Here is a 20,342-nt window from a genome sequence, read left to right on the forward strand (position 1 = left end):
TATATGCGGATAGATGTCATCCGCTAGTTCCCACAGGCTTGCATGTGGTTGGATTTGCTCAGTGTGGTGTAGGGTACTTTTTCAAAAATCTCCAGCGCTCCCTGGCAGACTGTTGTGGGCCTTCTTAGGGCCCATGGGTAGTTTGGCCATGGTTCTGTTCCCACACTTATGGTGTAAACGGAGGCTTGGCTTTGTGCTCACATGCCGAGACCAGGCACACATAGCACAATTCAATGTTATGAATGTTTCGTTTTGCCAGGCCTTTTTTCATCTTGCATCAGATAATCACTGATTACTTAAACTCAGGAAACACAGTATAGGTCAGACGCCAATCGTGCCAAGTTCACTTTCTCATATGGGGGAGTAGACAGCTTCCAAGTTTGGCTGAGGGAGGTTACAGGCTTGCTGGTCCAGTCCTCAGTTTGAGCCAGGCTTCAGCTCCAAGGGTTCAGGATTGGGATGAGAAATGCTACAGAACATTGGATGTTCTCTGACCTTTTCACAAGTACAAAAGGACCTTCTTGTGTCCAGAACAGCAGTCATTAGTTCAACAGGATTTTAATTGCTGCTCACTCCAGATAAAGGCCTGGGCTTGGCTGGTGCTTGTGTCCTCACCTGGGTCCTCTTTCATATTTGTGAGGGTTTTTGACCTTCCTTGGCACCTGTTTGGCTAGCGTCCGGCAGTCCATCTGCTCCTAGTTAATGCAGCCATCCTTTTATGGAGCAACTCTTTCAGGATAGCTAGCTGTCCACCTAATTGTATCACATTCTACAGGCTTTGTCATGGCATTCCCTTGCCAGCTAAAGGTTGCCGAAATCTCATCCGCCACATCAGAGAGGCCCTATTAACCCCTGACCCCTGGTTGGTGTGTATGGACAAGGTCGCTCCTCACACCCAACGTCGGGCCCATTAACACATTGCCCCACAGCAGAAAAACTATTTTGACGGGCTGTAATTGGTGCTAAGTGATGGTGGACAAAGGCCCCCTCTGTGCTGCCTGCTGGACTGAGCTGTACTGACCACTCTCAGAGCTTCACGCTTGACATTTCCTTTCTGAGTCCAATGTGAGAAGAGAGGAATTGGTGAAGGCCCTTCCTGCACCACCACCACCTCCATTTCTCCATCCCTTCGGCCTCTTCTGCTATTTGCCATTGCGCTCCTTTGAAAACGTGAGATAATGAGGTTCTAGTGGGGAGAGCTGGCTGGGGTAGAATTGCATGGTCCAGATCTGTGAAGGCTGATTAATCCAATGGCAGGCCATTCCTTTCAGAGCCAGCCTAATTAGTTTATGTTAGCTGCACAAGGTCAGGGGGCGTGTTTGACTCAGGCCTTTTCTTTAAGTGCCACAATGGTGGGATGATTGTTTGATGCAGGTGCAGCAATCAGCTACTTTTATGTTGGTTAGCTTTGGGTGTTGGTTCTGTACTTGCAAAATGGCAAAGACAATTAAATCTTCTGAATTTCATCATGTGGCATTTTCAAACCAACCTCCAGCCATCTAGTTAACTTTCCAAATTCATTAGTCATGAACTCAAATCTTATAATGCTCTTTAAATAACCAGGGAAAAACCCTTGGTATTGTATGTGGGATTGTGGTTAAAAACTGAAAAGATGGCAAGCCAGGACTTCCAAACTATTTAAGACTATAAAGAACAATTCAACTGGTAGTCTTGGCACTGCATTATTGTTTTGCTGACCCAGAGTCCACCCAGTGAATTAAAACCACTTAGAATGAGTCATTATGTTACTATATGGAAGTCACTCCTGCTTCAATCTTATCACCATTTACCTGTACTGAATTTATATTTATGGCAGATGTAAATCCTTTTAATGATTGACTGTGATCCCAAATTCCCCCCTTGCTATGTACAACTTGTTTCCTCAGCAACACTCCAAGGGAACCCAGCCAGGCTTCTCTCACACAAAGCTGTATACTTAAGACAGGTCTAACTCCCTTCCCCATAGGCTATGCCATGCTCTCATCCCCGTATTTAACAGCCTTACGTCAGACAGGAGCAGAGGAGGCAGCAGAGGAGACTTTAATACTAAATCTCTCCCCCTGTCATTACCGGTCTGTGTGACCGCCTATCAGAGGCCCTTGAGTGATGTGGGAAACCCTAGGCCCTGTCCTCCCAACCCCTGTAGGCCAGGCCGTCTGTTCTGTCCAAACCAAACTTAAAACTACAGGATAGGCACAGCTAGGGTTGACATCAATGAGGCGCCGGGCTCTTTATGCCCACTCTGTGGTCAGGAGGAGAGAAGCCTGGATATTAATCTCACTCGTCTTTACTCGCATGCTTTCTTCCTCTTTCCCCTTCTCACCACGCAAGCCGTATTTCTGGGCTTTCTATCCCATTAAGACTAAATCAAACAAAGGCAGAGACTATTCTTTTTGATAGCCGTTACAACTGCCGTTGTAGTTAAAGGAAGCATCCACTCAAACTCCAACACTATGTATGTTAGAAAATTATGTAAATAATATGGCCATGGGCCAATCCAGAGTGAAGGATTATACCAACAGCTCATGTTGAAGTCAAGGGTTTTTTGTTTTTTTTTAATCGCCCCCAGGTTGAATGAGCCAACCACACTTTCACTGACCGCCAAGACTACTAATGTAAATTACTTCTTTATTTACTGGTAACGACTTTATTTATTGGAGATATGCAGAAAAAAGTAAAAAAAAAATATTTTTAATATATTGTTAATCAATAATAATTCAACTGTTCTTACATAGCGAGCATACAATGCTTCATTATTGGAGTTAAAAAAAAAAAAACAACCCAAACCATGCCAGTTCACCAGCCCATGTGATGTGAGTCTTTATGAGCGAACACCTGCAGCACCCAGTGTCCCCAGTTGACTTTGTAAAAGCCTCTTAACCGGGTAGGGGGCAGAGGGGAGAGCTACAGGGCCAGAACCAGGTTTGGCCCTGAGGGCCTTAACTATCACTCCAGGCCATGGGTTGCCTTTGGCCTTGCTAACTGTTCCATGAAATGGGCCCCAGGAACAGTGCAACAGGCCACTCACTGTTAGCCAACAGTGCTCCCTTTGTGTGAAAATTGCCAAAGCTGGCCCTTTTCTTCGCTGGTCCTGTCTTTCTTTTGAGCCTCAGCTGTGAGCAAACAAAGCTGGCTTAAAGGTTTGCATGATGGTTAGCTCGCTAGCTGGCTAGCCACATTACTGTTTGTGTTTTCTGTGTTCTGCAGGTGGAGCTTCAATGGCTAATGAGAGAAGACCGAGTCAATGTTACAATAATAAGGCCATCGTAAAGTCCAATAACCCTATTTTTGCGAGTTGTGGAGAGTGCAGCTTAACGTGCAGTACTTTAAATTAGAATTAACTGAAATTTTTATGTTATTTCATTCATTTTCTCATATTCATCCGTTATGCAGTACTGTATTTACATTTGGCATAATTACCAAATATTAGAACACTGACTGTAGTTATATTTCATCAATATAATTAATATATTGTAGTAAATAATGTATATTATATTGTAGCAATTTACCTGCAACTTTGCAAGATTTTTCCAATATGGTATCAGGATTATATTACAACCACTAATTGAGATATATGCTAGGGACTCATCCTGGCTTTGATTTTAGATTATTTTTCTAGCTCAATCTATTGATCTCGTCCTAAGGTTGCAGAGATAGTTGACATTTGGCCATCGCATGAGGTGATAGATCAAACTTGAACACTGTTCATCAAGACAAGTACAACATTAACACAGCCATGTTTGAGGTAATGTATTATAGTAATGGGAGTTTAGATTATCTACTAATATGATGCACAATATGCATAAACATGCATAAAACATAACGTTTTATGATTTATTTGTCAGTTGCATAGATGCCCTGTGATAGTCCTCATTTATTGCTCGACAATAACTCAGAGAAGAAAATAAATAGTTTTAACAGATGGAAAAATCTTCCTTAGTTATAGGATAAGATGTGATTGTAGCAAATCTGTCTGATATTCATTGCATAATTGTGTTGGATGCTCTCAGGAAATGGGAAAAACATTCATTATTGGAGTTTTGCCTGTTTTTGACAATGTCCATCAAGTCACCAGGCCACATGTTACACCAAGAAGCTATACATCATGACAAAAATCAACTATCATCACAATGGCTGTGGAAAAAAGTAAATGCTAAAACATATTTACGAAAGGAGATAAACTTTAGTGAAGCACCTTTTTCCTTTTTTTCCTCTTCTGGATGGAAAGGCAAACCAGTAGCACTCGGTTTAACCGCGTTCACTTTGCATAATTGTTCCCAAGGTTGCTGTTTTTTATTTCTAGGATTTCTGTGCCAATATAATTCAATTTCTATGGCCAAGCCAAATATTTGCAGCATGGCTTGCGCTTCTAAACTGAGCTGTAGTTCGGGCAAAGGCAGTTTGTCTTGCCAGTCACATTGCACAGACAAGGGAATAAACAGATTCCCTGTTCATCAGCAGAAACTCTGCCTCCAAACATACTGTCATTCCCATTACTGGCTCTGTTGTGCTATACATTCTTGAGCAAGTGAAGAAATAAACATAGAATCATCTTTGGTATTAAAGTCTTACTCTGCCTCAGTCCACACCTTGCATCATACTGGGCAACGTGCAGCACGATTTGATGGTAAACCAGCTGTTTACTACTTCTTAGGAACAGATGACACAAACTGAAGGGAGTAAGAGTCATTTACAGTTAGTTAAATTCCCTGCTGAGAGGCTCAGCTAAATGCTTCTTCCACAGACCTTGCTGGGAAATATTTGCAATGGTTTCCATCCAGATCTGGGTCACTCAGTTCTACATTCACTGCACAGGTGAGCTGGAGCAGGTTTGTTTGGCATTGGTCACTGGCTGTCTTTTCCTTTCAACAGAGCTGGGAAAGGAGCACCACAAACAGCTTGCGACAACAAGAGATGTTTTTGTCCATAGCTTACCAAGGCCAAATGACACTGCTAGGCTGCCTGTTGGCAATGTTGTCCAGGTCTCCCAGGACAGTCCCCGGGGCCTGAAAGACCTGCTGCAAGCCAGTCAAATGGAGGCAGAAGGAGAGTGAGAGCTCTCAGGAGAATAGGTAACTCTGTCAGCCAGCCGTGCTGCTGCAGCATTCACATGAAAACAACCTCTTTCACATGGAGTGTGTTTTGGCTTCCAAGGCTGTAATCAGGGATGATTAGCCTAAGAACTCAATCCTGAGCAGGGACTATTCCTTATTCCTGTCACAGTGTCAGAAATTATATTTGCCTACCGCTTTTTATAACTGTCCCAAGATATAAAGGGAGACTTGGTTGATCAATGGAAAAGAGGCACCAGAGAGATATTGATTTAAATACTAAAAGGTAAAGTACACGTCATTTAGGGATGTGTTATGTCCAGGTAAAAATGGATAATCTCATGATAGTTGGTATAGGATTTGTTTAAAATGTAAAAAAGAAATATTTTAGAGCTGTATTGTAACTGCATTTATCAATACCATCACACAATTGTGTGCTTTTTTTTTAATTAGGTTTTTATACAGTTTCAAATGCTTGTTTCAGTTAATTCAGAAAGGTTTAGAAAGTAAAATACAAATAAAAAAAATTACATTCTTGATTCTTAGTCACATGAAGGTAGTTTATTGTGGCTTACGATGTTGCTGCTTTTTTTGATCAGATTAATTATCATTTTTGAGCACTTCAAGCACTCCCCATGAACAATGTTTGTTTCCTAAAATGGCAAACTACATGAAAGTAAACTGGAAACATATTCCGACATATATACAGAGAACCACTACTGGTTTGTAGTTAATGACTCAAGCAACGCGTCACTTTATAAGGACTGATGTCATTTGTGGTCTGATCATCACCCCACAACAGGTGCAGCCACCTCTCTTCCCTCCCCTCATCCTTCTTTTACTACAGTTTGTTTTCTTTCTACATGTGGAAAACATCTGCATAGGTGGTCCCATTTGCCCACGCCCTCTTTCCTCATTTACTACCACCCCTGTATCCACTGTATTATTCTCTCTATGTCTTTCTGTTATTATTCCGGAAAAGGGAAGCGCTGATTGTAAATATGTAGAGGTGTCAGTGCCAGAAGAAATGAACCGCATATTTCTGGATCCAAGCTACGAGGTTTACCGAAGCATATTTTTACCATGAAAAGCCAACATGGAATGGGACGGCCATGCGCAGCTGCTGGTCTAATTTGCTCTAAGCATGTACAAATAGGACGGCCCACACAGACCATAAAAGTGGAGTGGAGGTTTTGCTCAACGCGGCACTTTTGACTAACCAGAGGCACAAGGATGCCTTCCAAAGAACAAACCAATCACAAAAGAAAAGAGACGGGAAAACACACAGGCATACTCGATAGAATGATAGAATGAAACACAGTACTATAACGCAGAGGCGTACAGACTACTGCTGCTCTAGTGTTGTTCCACAAATAAACAGGATTTCAAGCACTGTGTACTAACACCAATTCCATTTCACATTGAATGTCTAAAATGATGTATTATAAAATCATTGTTGACTTTTCCAATTTTCCTCCTGGAAAAATATCACAATGTGCAATGTACTTTGTTTGACATTTGGCATAAAACAAAGTATTTGTCTTTTTTTATTTACAAAGTCAATGTCAGTAGCTCTGTGTGTTAGATATATAAAACCCTTGTGTATATATTTTCTCAGCAAATTCTCAAAGTTGTGTCCCACCTTCAAAGGAGCACCAATGTCCCTCCTGTTAGTTCTTCATACATTTTATTGCACCATGGAAAGTTTTATTTGCTCTGGAAACCCCCTGTAGACCTTGTGAGCACTGTACGTTTGTACTACATACATGTCTGTGCACAGATAAACAGTTACAGAGACTTTCACACGCACGTACACACACACTCTAGCATGCCTGAATGGGGTTCCCCTTAAGACACCGGATAAATAACTTCAAACAGTAAACTAGGTGCTAATGAACTGGATCCTGACAGGGTTTGCTTTCCGCAAGCAGAGACCCACCCCACAATGGATCCATTCACAGGATCTCAGCCATGGAAAGTGTTGGTAAAGTAATCCTGCTAGAGTTTATGCAACCTTTTCTAACTCTCAGTACGTCTTTCTCCCCTCAGGCCTTTAAGGCCCAGCCAAAAACAACACTGACCTGCATCAGCTGATACAGGCAGAGGCTACCCACATTTGCATGTTTTAAAATGGCACCCATTCACCACTAGTTGGCAAATTGATGTAGGGAGGAAAGGAACACAACGCCCTGCTTCCTCTTTCGCTGTACCTGTGAGATCAGTCACGGCAACTTCAAGGCCACTGTCAAGGGTTGTTTCTTCCATGTTGCTGTGGAGCATAGGACGTGGATGGAATCTAAACATTTTCATCCAAATGTGGCCAAATCATCCAACAACCTCCAGATGCAGGACCTGCAACAAAAGATGTCATTTTATCTTTAAGAGAATATGAGCAGTGTTCTCACTGTAAAGTGCTCTTAAATCAGCTATATCATTGCACACGGTTTTCAATATATTTCATATTCCCATAGAGCAAAAATGTCAGCTGCGCCAAACTATTGTGTACCTGCTAGAACTGAAAAAGAAAGAGACAGCTAAATGAGCGACAGCAGTAGTATCCTATATCCTATATTTTTCCCAACAAAAAGGTCAGTGAACTAATTGGTCTTGATATCTGAAAATAAATAAACAAATAAAAATTATCCGCATTTCTTTCATTGAATTTTGGATTGGAGTATATTCCTGAGGTAAAAGATCACAAACCATCCATATGGCTGTGTTCCTCTACATCTTTTATGGTTCTAGGCAGGAAAGGAATGAAATACTGCCTGTGACAGGTAAAGGGATACTCTGTAATGGAAGTTGTTTTACAGTAGCCACTTTTCAGAAAGAAGTGCAATATTCAACATGTGATATCCTGTTCCAAACCACAGCCCAGAGCCGCCTCTCCTCTTCATGTGAGGGGTCACACTGCACTGACAACCTGTATTTATTGGCTATCTGAACTGACAGCATGAAAAGTTTTATTTCTATCAGATGTTTCCATGCAAGAAGTGAACAGAAAGAATGAATATCAGTCTTGGCAGTGTTTTATGGAAAATTCAAATGTTATTGAAAATGCATGAACTTTTGGCAAGTTGTGGCTTCTTTTACACATAACAAACTTTTAGCATTTATAATTTTTATAGTGTTTGCAGTGGTTTGGTAACAGTTAATGAGCTTCAATGGAAACATCCACAAGCAAAGACGTAAGACACCATTTACTGAAGCACCTATGGCTCCACCCATATAAATAAACAATTCATTTTCAATATAAAAGAACCTTTATACTGGGCATTCATTGCAGTTCAAGGATTACACAGTCTATCTAAGGAGAGGTCAGTAATATTCAGGCAAATACAGACACTTCTATCAACACAGAGTCTATATTTAGTCAATCTCTCTGCTTTTACACATAGATACTCCCTTGACCATCACACCTGGGTCATCAAGACAGACTTTTACCTCATAGTGACATTTGCAAAACAAATAGTGTGCCAGGTGCAGGTCTTTTTTTTTTCGTGATTTTTTTCTTTTCTATTTAAATGAGTAGTGGTAAGGACAGGACAGCTAATGAGGTCAGTGGTTTTAAAATATAAAATTTACATCAAAAGAAGATTTCACATTTTGATAGCCTCAATGAGAGAAAATGAATAAGACCTGTAACACTGTGCAGGCCATGGGACTGTGTAGCCTTTATTTCAGAGCCCTATGCTGTCAAGAGAATCTCTTCCAGTGCTAGTTCTCAGGCCTTCTGACCCCTGCAGCCCTAGTCCCACAGGATAAGGGCCGTGGTTGTGTTGGGTTGAAGAAGTGGGAACGTCCAAGGGGATATAGGGGCTGAGGTGAGGGGGATGCGGAACACCAAGTCGAGCAGTGGTTGGGAAGCTTATGAAAACAACACCCTTGAACAGTGTTTACCTCTGAACCATGTATGAGGTCTCCAACAACACGTCAAAGGGGGTGGTGAGGTAACTTAGTTTCTTGTTGCATTCATTACTCCCTCCAGTCTATCCTTCCTCCCCAATACATCCCTAGAAGAAAAACCACCTCACCCCACCCCATCCCATCTCACCCCAAAAGCATGGGGCTCAGCAGCATGAATAGGGCATTGTGATGCGTCTCCGTCACGGCAGTGAATGTTTTCACTTCCATTTGATCCGTCGGCAAGGCTGCTAATTGGGTAAGCGTGTTCCCAGGTCACCGGGAGGTTTCTCTTTCCATAAATACAGAAAGCCGGCAAAGGCTTCTACAGATGTTATTTCCCACCCGCTTCCAAGTAGGTTCAGACCAGCTTCAGGCAGTAGATGTAATTTATTGTGCCTAAAACCACAGTCCAAAATTTCTCCTTCTCTCTCTCTCCTCATCACTCTAAAGATGACATTTTATCATATCCCAGGAACTGTAGGAAACTGATATTTGTCCTTTACTTCAGCCTGGCCTGAGTGTACTATGTTGCTATTTGCACCACAGGTGTCAGGATGGCATGAACATGTTGTTACTTCGCCTGTCCTCCATCCAGACCTAACCGATCCAAATGATGTTATTTTTCCATGTGTCTGTCCACCAGTGACAGTTTGTGAACCTCTGGGTTTATTTGTTTGTTTTTGTCATGGAACTTACATTTCCTCTCTTACACAAGGACTTAAGACAACCCTGTGTGCCAACACTAAACACTCAGCTGGAACAGAGAGCTTAGACAGTCTCACAACCATGCTTGCTACACTCAATCTGTTGGGTGTGGTCAGAATGGCCAAGTGGTCAACGAAACTGTCCTTCAACTGGAGTGCCCTTGCTTTAGGCCTTGTGCTTGTGAGCACCCACAATGCTGAAGTGCTCTTGTACACAATACTTAAAATTTTGGGGGTTGTTCTGCAGCAGATTCTGATATCTAACCCCCACCCCCCCACCGAAAAAAAATCTTTTAAATCACTTAACTAATAAAGTATTACACAATTCCATCAAAACGTTTCATGTTCTCTAGGATGGTTTGTGATGGCTTTACTTAAATAATAGAAAATACAAAGGAGCCAGCCAGTAGAACTCTTAAAATATTCCAACTGAACATAATTCAGGGATATTTTGTACCATGTTAGGAGTTATTCAACATAAAATGGACATTTAATATTGAGAAATGCAGAAAGAAACTAGCTGGACTCAGATCCAACAATACCCAATACCTTTGCAATCTTTCTTAGCTCTTTGTGCTTTTCCTCCTGCTTAGGCATAATCCAATGGCGCCACTATGTGGCAGCAAGTGGGGTCTTATAGTGTGTTTGGTGGGGCAGCCTTGGGTGAATTATTGACTAATTCTACACTTCCAACCAATGAATACATTCCTGTATAAGGAGTCATAAAATACTGTTAAAGGTTTTGTGAATATTAATGGGACACTAGAGAATGAACATCATTTAAGGTAGGAAAAAAAATCTGTGAGGAAGAGGTAGCAGCCAAACATCAGAATTTAATACAGCACAATTGTCAATTCATATTGTTGTTTTTTTTTCTCTCTCTCTTTTTAATTTATTTAGGTGTTAAATTGAATAATGTGTAAGGTATACTTCAATGATGTAGGAAGATGAAGTTGGTAAAAATAATGTTATTTTGTAATCTAGATATCAGTTTACTGCTCAAGCGTTTGATGCATGTTACAGATTACCCTGCCTGGTCTTCTTATGCATGCATCTGAGGACTAGACAAAAAGTTACTGTATGATATTACAACCAGACACCAGGGGGTGGCAGGCTTCACACATGGGCTAACCTCATGAACAATCCATTGGCTGAGAAGCTCATGTCACACATTATTTGATCAAGTAGCACACCTACATATTTAACGTTACAAAACTGGCCCTAACTCAGTTGTGGCTGGCTGGTTACCAGTTGAACACCATCTGTCCATTTAAAAACGAATGCTTGCTATCACTTTTATTGATGCATTATTGTTGTTTCATAAGATGGTAAAATCATTATGTGGATAAGACACACACTGGTGATTCATCTTGATTTACTCATTGGGCAGGATGTGGGCTTTCAGGAAGGTGGGATGATTCATCTGAGGTCAACCATTATTCACCATTTTGTGGGCCTGGCTTTTAAAATCCAGTTAAACTGGAGCAACCCTTCATACATATTTTTACATAACCTGAACATACTTTGACAATATGCAAACCCAACCACTTCATTATTTAAAGTCTGAATAAACAGGTCAGCATCTTGTGAAAATTTGACACATTCCAGTACTATAATTTAATTTTGAGAGCAACTTTATTTGTTGTAGGCAAGGTATTCGCTTTTTGTTTGCTACTTTCTTAAAGGTGTATTCTAACAAACGATCACTGCACAAAATTGCCTTGTACAAGTCGGACTGAGTAGCACTCCATGTCTAGTGCATATATCTTCAAGTACCACCAGTTTAGATGCTTACAAACAAACCTAAACTGTGCATTAATAGTCCAGACTGCTTTCAGTGCATTACTCTGTGGTAAGTCAATGAAAGGCCTGAACACAGTGAATACATCTCTCCAATAAAAGCTTATTTGCATTTCCCAGTTTCCATTGAAAGGTTACTTTTGCTCCTTTGCTAACCAACACCTACACCTGAGTCACCAAACACATAATTCGGGTGTAAAGAAAAGCTCTGGTACTAATTTAAGCTAATTTAAGCTAATTATTGCAATTATATTGTTGTCCCTCTGTTTATACTTTGCTTACTTTATGACATTTGTGTTTGTTTGTTTGTTTTCTCAGTTAAAATGAGCCTGCACCGTGGTCGTGTTATTGTGTTAGCTCATTTTAGCGCTGCTAGCTACAGGCACCACGCTGTGCAGGTCAAACTAGCGAGTCATGTTTATTCCTAAATCAAAATAACAATAATAATAAAACAGCGTGGGGAAAAACAAACTTGTCCCTGTTTGGGGTGTATTTACTTTGCTTCCACTTCACACTTTAATGCTAAAGTTTTCTGTGTATGAGTAATTGTTTTATTGTCTGCTCGAAAGGGGTCTCTGTTGAGAAAGTCACCCCGTGTCTGAGTGAGACTAGCACCGTAACCAAAAGGTTAAATAAATATAAAATTAAACTTTGTGAGCCCGGACAGACATCGGGCATGGTGTTGGTGCTGTGTTGAGCAGCAGCTCACCTGTGGCGTCCTACCGGCTCATTTCCTCCGCCAGCCCCTGTCTCCCTGTCTACCTGTCTACCTGCCTGGGCCGGACGGGGCGGGGCTTCGGCTCCCGGAGGTAAAGCTCATTACCGGGTCAGTTCACTTTGGAAGAAACTCCTGGAGTGGAAAAAAAAACCTGACTGGAAAACTTTGATTCGAGGTAAGCGGTCTCATTTTTTTCATTCCCAAGTGACTGATCGTTTTAATGGCTACAGCAGGACTCCCTATGCAGAGTTAAAATCACAGCTAATGACTGGGAATGACCCAGTTGGGGGAAAAGCTATGTGCGTGGATTACACCTATAAAGAAGGAGGCTTGTGGTAAATGGTCTACTCAGCTGCAATGCCACTATTATACTAAGGACACACTCATAATCTGTGACTAAAACAGCAGCCACACTATTGTTTATGGCTCCAAAGAAAGGCCACATACTTAAAAGACATGTCTCAAGGCCACTGTCATCATTTTCTTTATACACAAATGATTTTTTTCAGTAAGAAATATTACATTCTGCTTTTTAGCATAATCGCCATTGTGGTGCAGCTATATTGTGGAGGAGGAGTGTTTTTTTTCTAACGCTGAATTCCTTTGCTTGTTTCACTGTTCAGTCCACTTTATCAACGTGGTCTAGGTTGTAAATGAGACATTAAAGGACTTACCTGCAAAGAAAGGAAATAATTGATTAACAAAGACTACAAGCTATCATTCAACCACTGAATTCTTTGTATGCAACACTTGTTTGCTTTTATTTTGTTTGTTTGTTTGTTTGTATTTTTTTTGGGTGGGGGGCATGTTTGGGTCCATATTGTAGTATAGTGTAGTATTTTGGGAGTTAGTTCTTCCCGCTTCAACACATCTCAACAAGTATTCCTTCAGCAGACATGCAAGCTCCAAATGTTAACTGTAGCCTACAGCTGCACAGGGAGGGAGTGGAGGGAGTTCATTAAAACTAGCCTCCCAGCAACATTGTTTTGCACAGCACAGACGCAGTAAGCAACTCAGGAGTAAAGAAACAGATATATTTGGTAATATCCTCCAGACTAGACAAGCATGTGTGTGTGTGCATATCAGTTTACATTTCCTAATTCACCAAATATTAATTGTTCAGATGTGAAATGGACTGATATTGGTGCAGTGTGTGGAGATTGTGAGATGGTCTCTTCTGCTCCAGATTCATGTCCATGCTCGTCACACATTCCACAGCGGTACCCTCCCAGCTCCTCCTCCACTACCCTTAATATTCCGGGCTGTACACTTTGTGCGGTGTTTTCTGTATATACTATGTGTTTTGCTGTCTCATATCTTTTTTTCTACTGGCACCAGTCAGTACATCTGCCACTCTGTCCTCACTGCTGTCTTATTTATAAATGTGTCGGCTGAGAAGAGCACTTCAGGGACTGCAGTATCATTGCAGAGTTACCGCAGAATTTAAACTCCGTTCAACTTGTGACCACTAGAACAGAAAAACTGAGGTCACATAAGGGCCAAGCTAATTTGAGTGTTCATACAAAATGTTGAAACGCTTGGTGTGCTGACTCACGTTTTTTTTCCCAATATTCCTTGTTATATGGCTCTGCAATAGTGCATCCTGTCTACTCACCTAACACACCTTTCTTTGTCTTTTCAGAGCAGGGCGATGATCACAGCCGCAGAGTATGGAGAAACATCATGGGAGCTATCCGTGCAGGTGGATCAAAAAGAAGGAGATGAGTCCATGAAATTTAAGCTGAGGGTGAAGGGAGATTTGCACATCGGAGGCCTCATGCTTAAGTTGGTGGAGAAGATCAGTAAGTTTGGGAAGCATTCTGTGTTGTATTTCAGCAAATAAGCTCTCATTTAACTACCTTTGAAAAAGCCGCATTGCCTTTTTTTGTATTTTAAAAATCATAACTCCATCCTATGTTGTAAGCACAAAGCTTTGACTCCCCTTCCTCCTCTGCTGCCACAGCAGGTCTGTTATTCAAGCCACACCCTTGTTTGCCTTGCAATTTTACTTCTCTCCGGTTCTTTGGCGACAGTCCATTGGCTTGTGTAGCAGTAGGTGCTAAAGTACAGCCACGGTTTGAGTTGATATCTCTACAATCTCTACAATATAGTGTGAATCCATTTTTGTTTTAAGAGCTTGAGACATAGTAGATGACTAAGTAAACTGTCATCGGCAGACAGATTGCAGCCCAGCACCATAGCATGATGTCAGGTAGACTCATAAAACCACACTTTAATCACAGTGAGCCGCCGACACAACAAAGGGTTCGGGAAGTGTTGATACCAACAATAATGGCGGTTGAAATATTTTGGCTACATAAAACAGGGCTCCAAATCAACCCCTTTAAAACTTGACATAAATCTGTGCAATAACTTTTTGTGTGAACCACCCTTCCAGATATTAATATGGTGCTATTAACACAGTAACAGTAATTATCTGAATCTGTCTTTTGGCAGAGGCTCCTCAGGACTGGTCAGATCATGCCTTATGGTGGGAACAGAGGAAATGTTGGCTGCTCAGAACACACTGGACTTTGGACAAGTATGGAGTTCAGGTAACACCCAGATGACAAAATGATACAATTTCATAGTTTTAATTCAATAATCTAATCACAAATATCTTTCTTCATACCAAATGACTACTGAAAACCTAAATTTTATCATGTCCCACCATTTACCTTTTGTGTGGTCTATAAATCAAACTCATACTCTACAGTCTAGTGTAGACCTACCCACTAGCTGTAGTTCAACTCCACAACGGCCCTCAGGCAGTGCAGACTAGACTGAAACTTTCATTTCTTTCTTAATGTCACGTCTTTCTATCAATAATCTACTGGGCATTGGTAAAAATTTAAAGTTAAACAAAATCAACGTGAGGCACATTTATATGTCAAAGAAAACATAAAACAAAGGGGAATGTACTTTTTATCCATCCAAGGTTACAAAATCTCTAAATCCGTCAGTCAGTAAAAAAAGAAAAGACATAAATGCATACATTTTTTACACAGGCTGATGCTGACCTACGTTACACACCGCAGCACAAACCCCTGTTACTACAGCTCCCCAACATGAAAACCATCAAAATGACTGTTAGTTTCTCCAGTGTGGTCTTCAGGGCAGTGGCAGAGATCTGTCGAATACTCAGTAAGTTTCTTAGTCTTTCCTACTCCTCTCTCTTTGCTACTCTTCAGCAATTTAGTGTGTCTTGCATAGAAATAAATGTCCTCTTTTTCACCACATTTTAGATATCAGGAGATCAGAGGAACTGTCTCTGCTGAAGCCGCCAGATGATCCATCCAAAAAGAAAAAGAAGAAAGACAAGAACTCACTACAGGATGACCTCTGGGACATCGATTTACTTAGTGGGGGACCAGGCGGTACAGGTACAGTGAAACACAGTGTTAGGCTCAAAAAGTTTCATCTGATTCAATTCATCTTTGAGCTTGTCATTAATTACAGCATAACTATTTAAAGATGGTTGTCATAGCATATCATAATTATTAATATTTTAATTATTTGGGCCTTTAGGGCAGTTAGACTTAATTTAGTTGGAGGTTCATGCTGTCTGAAATTCAAAAGGATTGTTTTTTAGCCAGGGAGGGGATAATTTTGTTTTTAAAAGTTGCTTTGTCTTGAGGAACAGAAAGAAATAAATAGCATATTCATATATGCCATGTTCTTCAGGATTTCCACCCCTTTCACCCTGACAGTAAAATAAAGCCACTTTGGTCTCCGTGTCCTTAATTTTCAACATAAAACTAAATGATGAATCGTAATTTCATCATAGTTAACTTTGTTTTCTCACCCTTCCCGTCAAACCTTTGTGTCTTCTTCAAGCATGTTTTTCTCCCACTATCGCTTTGAACTTAAAGTAGTTTCTGAAAATTCATTGGAAATTTGAAGTCATGTTGAAGCATGTCTTGGCAGACCGATGCGTAATTATTAATCCTTTTTTTTTTCCTTTATCTTTCTTAAGGCCCCATGTACAGTAAGACAATGACGGCAACCTATGACCCAGAGAATGGGATGCCGGTGTCTGCCACAAGCCTTTGGTTTGGAGAAAACCCACTTGCTGAAGCTCAGCCAAACTTGCCTCCTGCTGAACTGGCCAAGATGTACCAGTCACTGTCTCTAGTCGACAAAGCAGTCAACAATGCAGGGTAGAAAGTCGTACTTACAGTCATACTGATGATCTGTTTGGTAATGAGGATGCTATTTCCTTCCCCAGCTCACATGGTTGCTAATTGCTGTGATTGACAGGTGGTTGGATTCATCTCGGTCCCTCATGGAGCAAGATATTCAAGATGAAGACAAGTTATTGCTTCGCTTCAAATACAATGTCTTCTTTGACCTTAATCCAAAAGTGAGACCCTTAAAATTTATTAAAACTTCATCTAACATCATGGCAGTCTTGGTTCCAACTCGATTGTGTGTGTTTGTGTGTGATTTTCTATTTTAGTATGACGCTGTCAGGATAACCCAGCTTTATGAACAGGCTCGCTGGTCCATCTTGTTGGAGGAAATAGATTGCACTGAAGAGGAAATGCTGATGTTTGCTTCATTACAGGTGAATATTATCCATCACAGTCAGTTGCTGTACATACATTTAATGTTCAAAGTCACTAGATTTAAGACAGCCTGTGAAAGTATTCATTGAAGCTACCATATTTAAAGGAATTATTACAGGTAAGTCTCCATTCCCGCTTCTTCTTATTTGGAGTACATTAATTGGCAAAGTCTTTGCGACACTGGGAAGAAGGCTCAGAATACTGTTTATGTGGAAGAGTAGCTCTGGCATCTAAATCCCAGTGAAAAACTCCCACCAGAGAAGGAGGATTAGAGGACAAGGAAACCAAAGAGGGATAGAAAAAAAACAGAGTTCCAGGAAGAGTAGTATGATAATAATTAGAACTTCAGACAACTTTAAATGTTTTGGTGTGGCGTCCGCCCTGTCTGCATTTCAGGCCTATCTGATCAGTGTGGGGACAGTGATTCAGAAATCACAGTGATTCAAATGGAGATCAGCATTACATTCACCTACACGCTGATGCAGTGGCTGGCACACAGGGCTGTGCTCAAACCTCCCTCCGACTCATGCCACCCTTGCACAACCTTTCAAATCATATTTGAGAACTTCACAACAACTTGTACTTGTTGGCTTTTCACATCAAGAGTAAATGTTGGCTTTTCATTTCAGTATCACATTTGTAAACTGACCATGTCAAGTGAACCACTGGACCACTCCAAAGAACCAGAAATAGATGAAGTTGAAGCTGCTCTTTCCAACTTGGAGGTGACACTTGAAGGGGGACACACAGACAGAATTCTGGTAAACACATCTTTTGGATGGTACTTCATTGAAGTGAATGTTAACTGTAATTTTTGGGCTGTTACATTAGAACACCTGTTTTGAAGCTGAAGTTGATGGGTAGGCCTCCAATGATTGCATGTCCTAACCTGGTGATGTAATGATGTAATTGACTGTTGTTTTTCCCACCCCTAGGAAGACATTACAGACATTCCAGAGCTGGCAGATTCCCTCCGGCTATTTAGGTAAACCCACCTTTATACATATATTACTGTATCACATTAAGATGTCATTGGTAATCCCTTTGATGTTGATTTTTTTTCTGTCTTTTAAACCTTTACCTGTCCTGCGCCTTTAAATCTACCAAATTTTGTGGTTTCCAAGATAAAAAGAACTTTTAATTTAAGGGATTAGCGAAAATATTCTCTGCCAACTTGGCCATTTGATTATTTGTTGAACAAGTTGATTTCTATCAAGCCCCTGTCTTTAGTCTTTTACTCAGATAATTCCATTGCAGCAAATCTTTTTTTTTTTTTTATGAATTAGGCCGAAAAGACTGACGCTGCGGCCATACAAAGAGTACTGGTTTGTATTCAAGGACACCAATATTTCCTACTACAAGAATAAGGAGGCTGCCAATGGGGAACCAATAGAACAGTTTCACCTCCGAGGTTAGTGTAAAAAGAATGATTTGGAAACACTGCTGTTTTCTGTTGTTGAGGATAAAAACCCCTCAGTTTAAATATTTCTATAATATGTGGTTTTGTCTTCTAGCATCACTTGCGAGCTCATGCAATTCCCTACGGAGACCAGAAAGCAACACTATACTCATTATCTTATAATAAATATAAAGTTATGTGTAGTTAGATGTGTAGGTGCATATTAGTGGATGTTACATCATAAGAAATGGATTAACTCCATCCTTCTGTTTTGGTATTGGTCAAAATACTAGATTTTAGTTCCTGTTGTCTAAAACAGTCTCTAAAATTAAAATATTCTCCACAGTAGCCGCAGTTTTATTATTGTATGAGCGGATTTCTTTTATTTTGCTGTTCTGCTTCTATACCTAAAGTCCATACAACATTTTACTCCTGATTCAACAGGTTGTGAGGTAGTCCCTGATGTCAACGTCACAGACAAGAAGTTTGGCATCAAGCTCCTACTCCCAGTCGCTGATGGGATGAATGAGGTGTACATTCGATGTGACAACGTAAGGCCCGTTCTCATCCACAAACCCGAGTATTTCTCTTTGATAACTGGCATTCCTGTCTCTTTAAAATCGCTTCAAATCTGTATTCCTGCACAAATGTAGGACTCATTTTGTTTTTATGTCTCCTCTCCTGCAGGAAACACAGTACGCCAAGTGGAAAGCTGCATGCATCCTTGCCTCTAAGGGCAAGACAATGGCTTACAGCTCCTACAAGTCGGAAGTGAGGAACATCCAGTCCTTTTTGCAAATGAAGAGCCTGGCACCCCCTCCTGGTCAGGTAGCTCCAGACATTGACACCATGGAGATGAATGCTGAATGTTTTGTGTCTCCACGCTACGCCAAGAAGCACAAAACTAAACAGGTTTGTTTAAGGGGTACTTCATGCAAGATACTTGACTTTGCCAATGGCCATCAGCAGTCAACAGCAGTGTTGTATCACGGCTATAATTAAACATTTGTTAAATCTGCCGCTCATGATTGTTTCAAGCTGACAGCACGTATCCTGGAGGCTCATCAGAACATAGCACGGCTGTCCCTGATGGAAGCCAAGATGCGCTTTATCCAGGCCTGGCAGTCACTTCCAGAGTTTGGGATCAACTATTACATTGTCAGGTACAGTGTGCATAAATATATAGAGTACATCTGTATCTCAAAAATGTATGGATAACAATTTGAGAGGCCATCCCTTTATTTGTGTTTTAGATTTAAAGGCGGTAAGAAGGATGAGATTCTGGGGATCTCGTACAACCGTCTAATTCGTATGGACATGTCCTCTGGACTTCCTGTCACCACATGGAGGTTTGCCAACATGAAGCAGTGGAACGTCAACTGGGAGATAAGACAGGTGGGGTTTGCTGGAGCATATTTTACAATCTCTTAATTTGGGAAATCAGTTTTTGTTTGGTACTGAATACAGACTGCTATATATCAGCGACACGTTTTTAATTTATTATATTTAATTCCAGGTAACTATAGAGTTTGACCAGAATGTCACAATAGCCTTCTGCTGTTTGAGCTGTGACTGCAAGGTGGTCCATGAGTTCATTGGTGGCTACATCTTCCTGTCAACACGAGCAAAAGACCAGAATGAGACGCTGGATGAAGAATTGTTCCATAAACTTACCGGAGGCCAAGAATGAGATATAATATAGGATTGTAGCTGTTTCTTCAGGTACATCTGCTCTTTTTTAACATGCATACTACAATGTGAAAGTTGAACGTTACAGTGGTAAGCTTAAACATTATTTAAATCACTGTAATACTGTGTCACAGAGAAATGATCACAGAGCGACAACATTGTTTTTGTGATTACATCCTGTTGGAGGCCATTATAGCAATGTACCCGAGGCTAGAAAAATAATGGTGTTGATGTAAATATGTAGTGAAGATTTGTCCTTCTCCCAAAACGTATATTTGTATATTAAGCTTTTGTTTTAGTTTGAAACAGACACAATGCGTGTAAAAAAGTATTAAAGCTTGTTTTATATTTCACTGCTTTTTTTTTTCACATTTTTTAAACAAAATTTTCAAATTGAAGGCTAAGTTAGAAATTTTATTTTGTATTGAAGAAAACTGAATTCATGGTAGTCACAGAATTCAATCAATTAGTTAAAATAAATGAAAATGATTTGACATTCAATAAAAT

At 40.6% G+C, this 20,342-nt stretch overlaps 1 protein-coding gene across 2 annotated transcripts; it reads left to right on the forward strand.

Annotated features, from left to right (window-relative positions):
* The first annotated feature begins 12,230 nt into the window (after positions 1–12,230).
* On the forward strand, positions 12,231–20,291 carry fermt1 (FERM domain containing kindlin 1). 2 transcript variants are annotated; one of them, XM_029496389.1, is made up of 16 exons: positions 12,231–12,354; positions 13,822–13,981; positions 14,637–14,734; positions 15,188–15,323; positions 15,425–15,562; positions 16,156–16,339; positions 16,440–16,542; positions 16,639–16,746; positions 17,377–17,508; positions 17,683–17,732; positions 18,034–18,158; positions 18,591–18,697; positions 18,834–19,058; positions 19,185–19,309; positions 19,400–19,541; positions 19,663–20,290. In XM_029496389.1, the coding sequence occupies exons 2-16, from the start codon at positions 13,831–13,833 to the stop codon at positions 19,834–19,836; spliced, it is 1,998 nt and encodes a 665-aa protein (XP_029352249.1). In that variant the 5' UTR covers positions 12,231–12,354; positions 13,822–13,830; the 3' UTR covers positions 19,837–20,290. The 2 variants fall into 2 exon arrangements, with proteins under 2 accessions (XP_029352249.1, XP_029352248.1); XM_029496388.1 differs by lacking the exon at positions 12,231–12,354 and adding an exon at positions 13,508–13,720 and having other exon boundaries at positions 19,663–20,291.
* The last annotated feature ends 51 nt before the right edge of the window (positions 20,292–20,342 follow it).

The sequence above is a fragment of the Echeneis naucrates genome, chromosome 24, assembly GCF_900963305.1.
Source record: "Echeneis naucrates chromosome 24, fEcheNa1.1, whole genome shotgun sequence".
NCBI classification, from domain to species: domain Eukaryota; kingdom Metazoa; phylum Chordata; class Actinopteri; order Carangiformes; family Echeneidae; genus Echeneis; species Echeneis naucrates.

What these genes read in the sequence shown, in the direction of transcription:
- fermt1 (XM_029496388.1), top strand. An exon ending in GATTCCCTCCGGCTATTTAG is followed by an intron (nt 17,733 to 18,033) that starts GTAAACCCACCT and finishes TTTATGAATTAG; the next exon opens with GCCGAAAAGACTGACGCTGC. An exon ending in AGAACAGTTTCACCTCCGAG is followed by an intron (nt 18,159 to 18,590) that starts GTTAGTGTAAAA and finishes CTGATTCAACAG; the next exon opens with GTTGTGAGGTAGTCCCTGAT.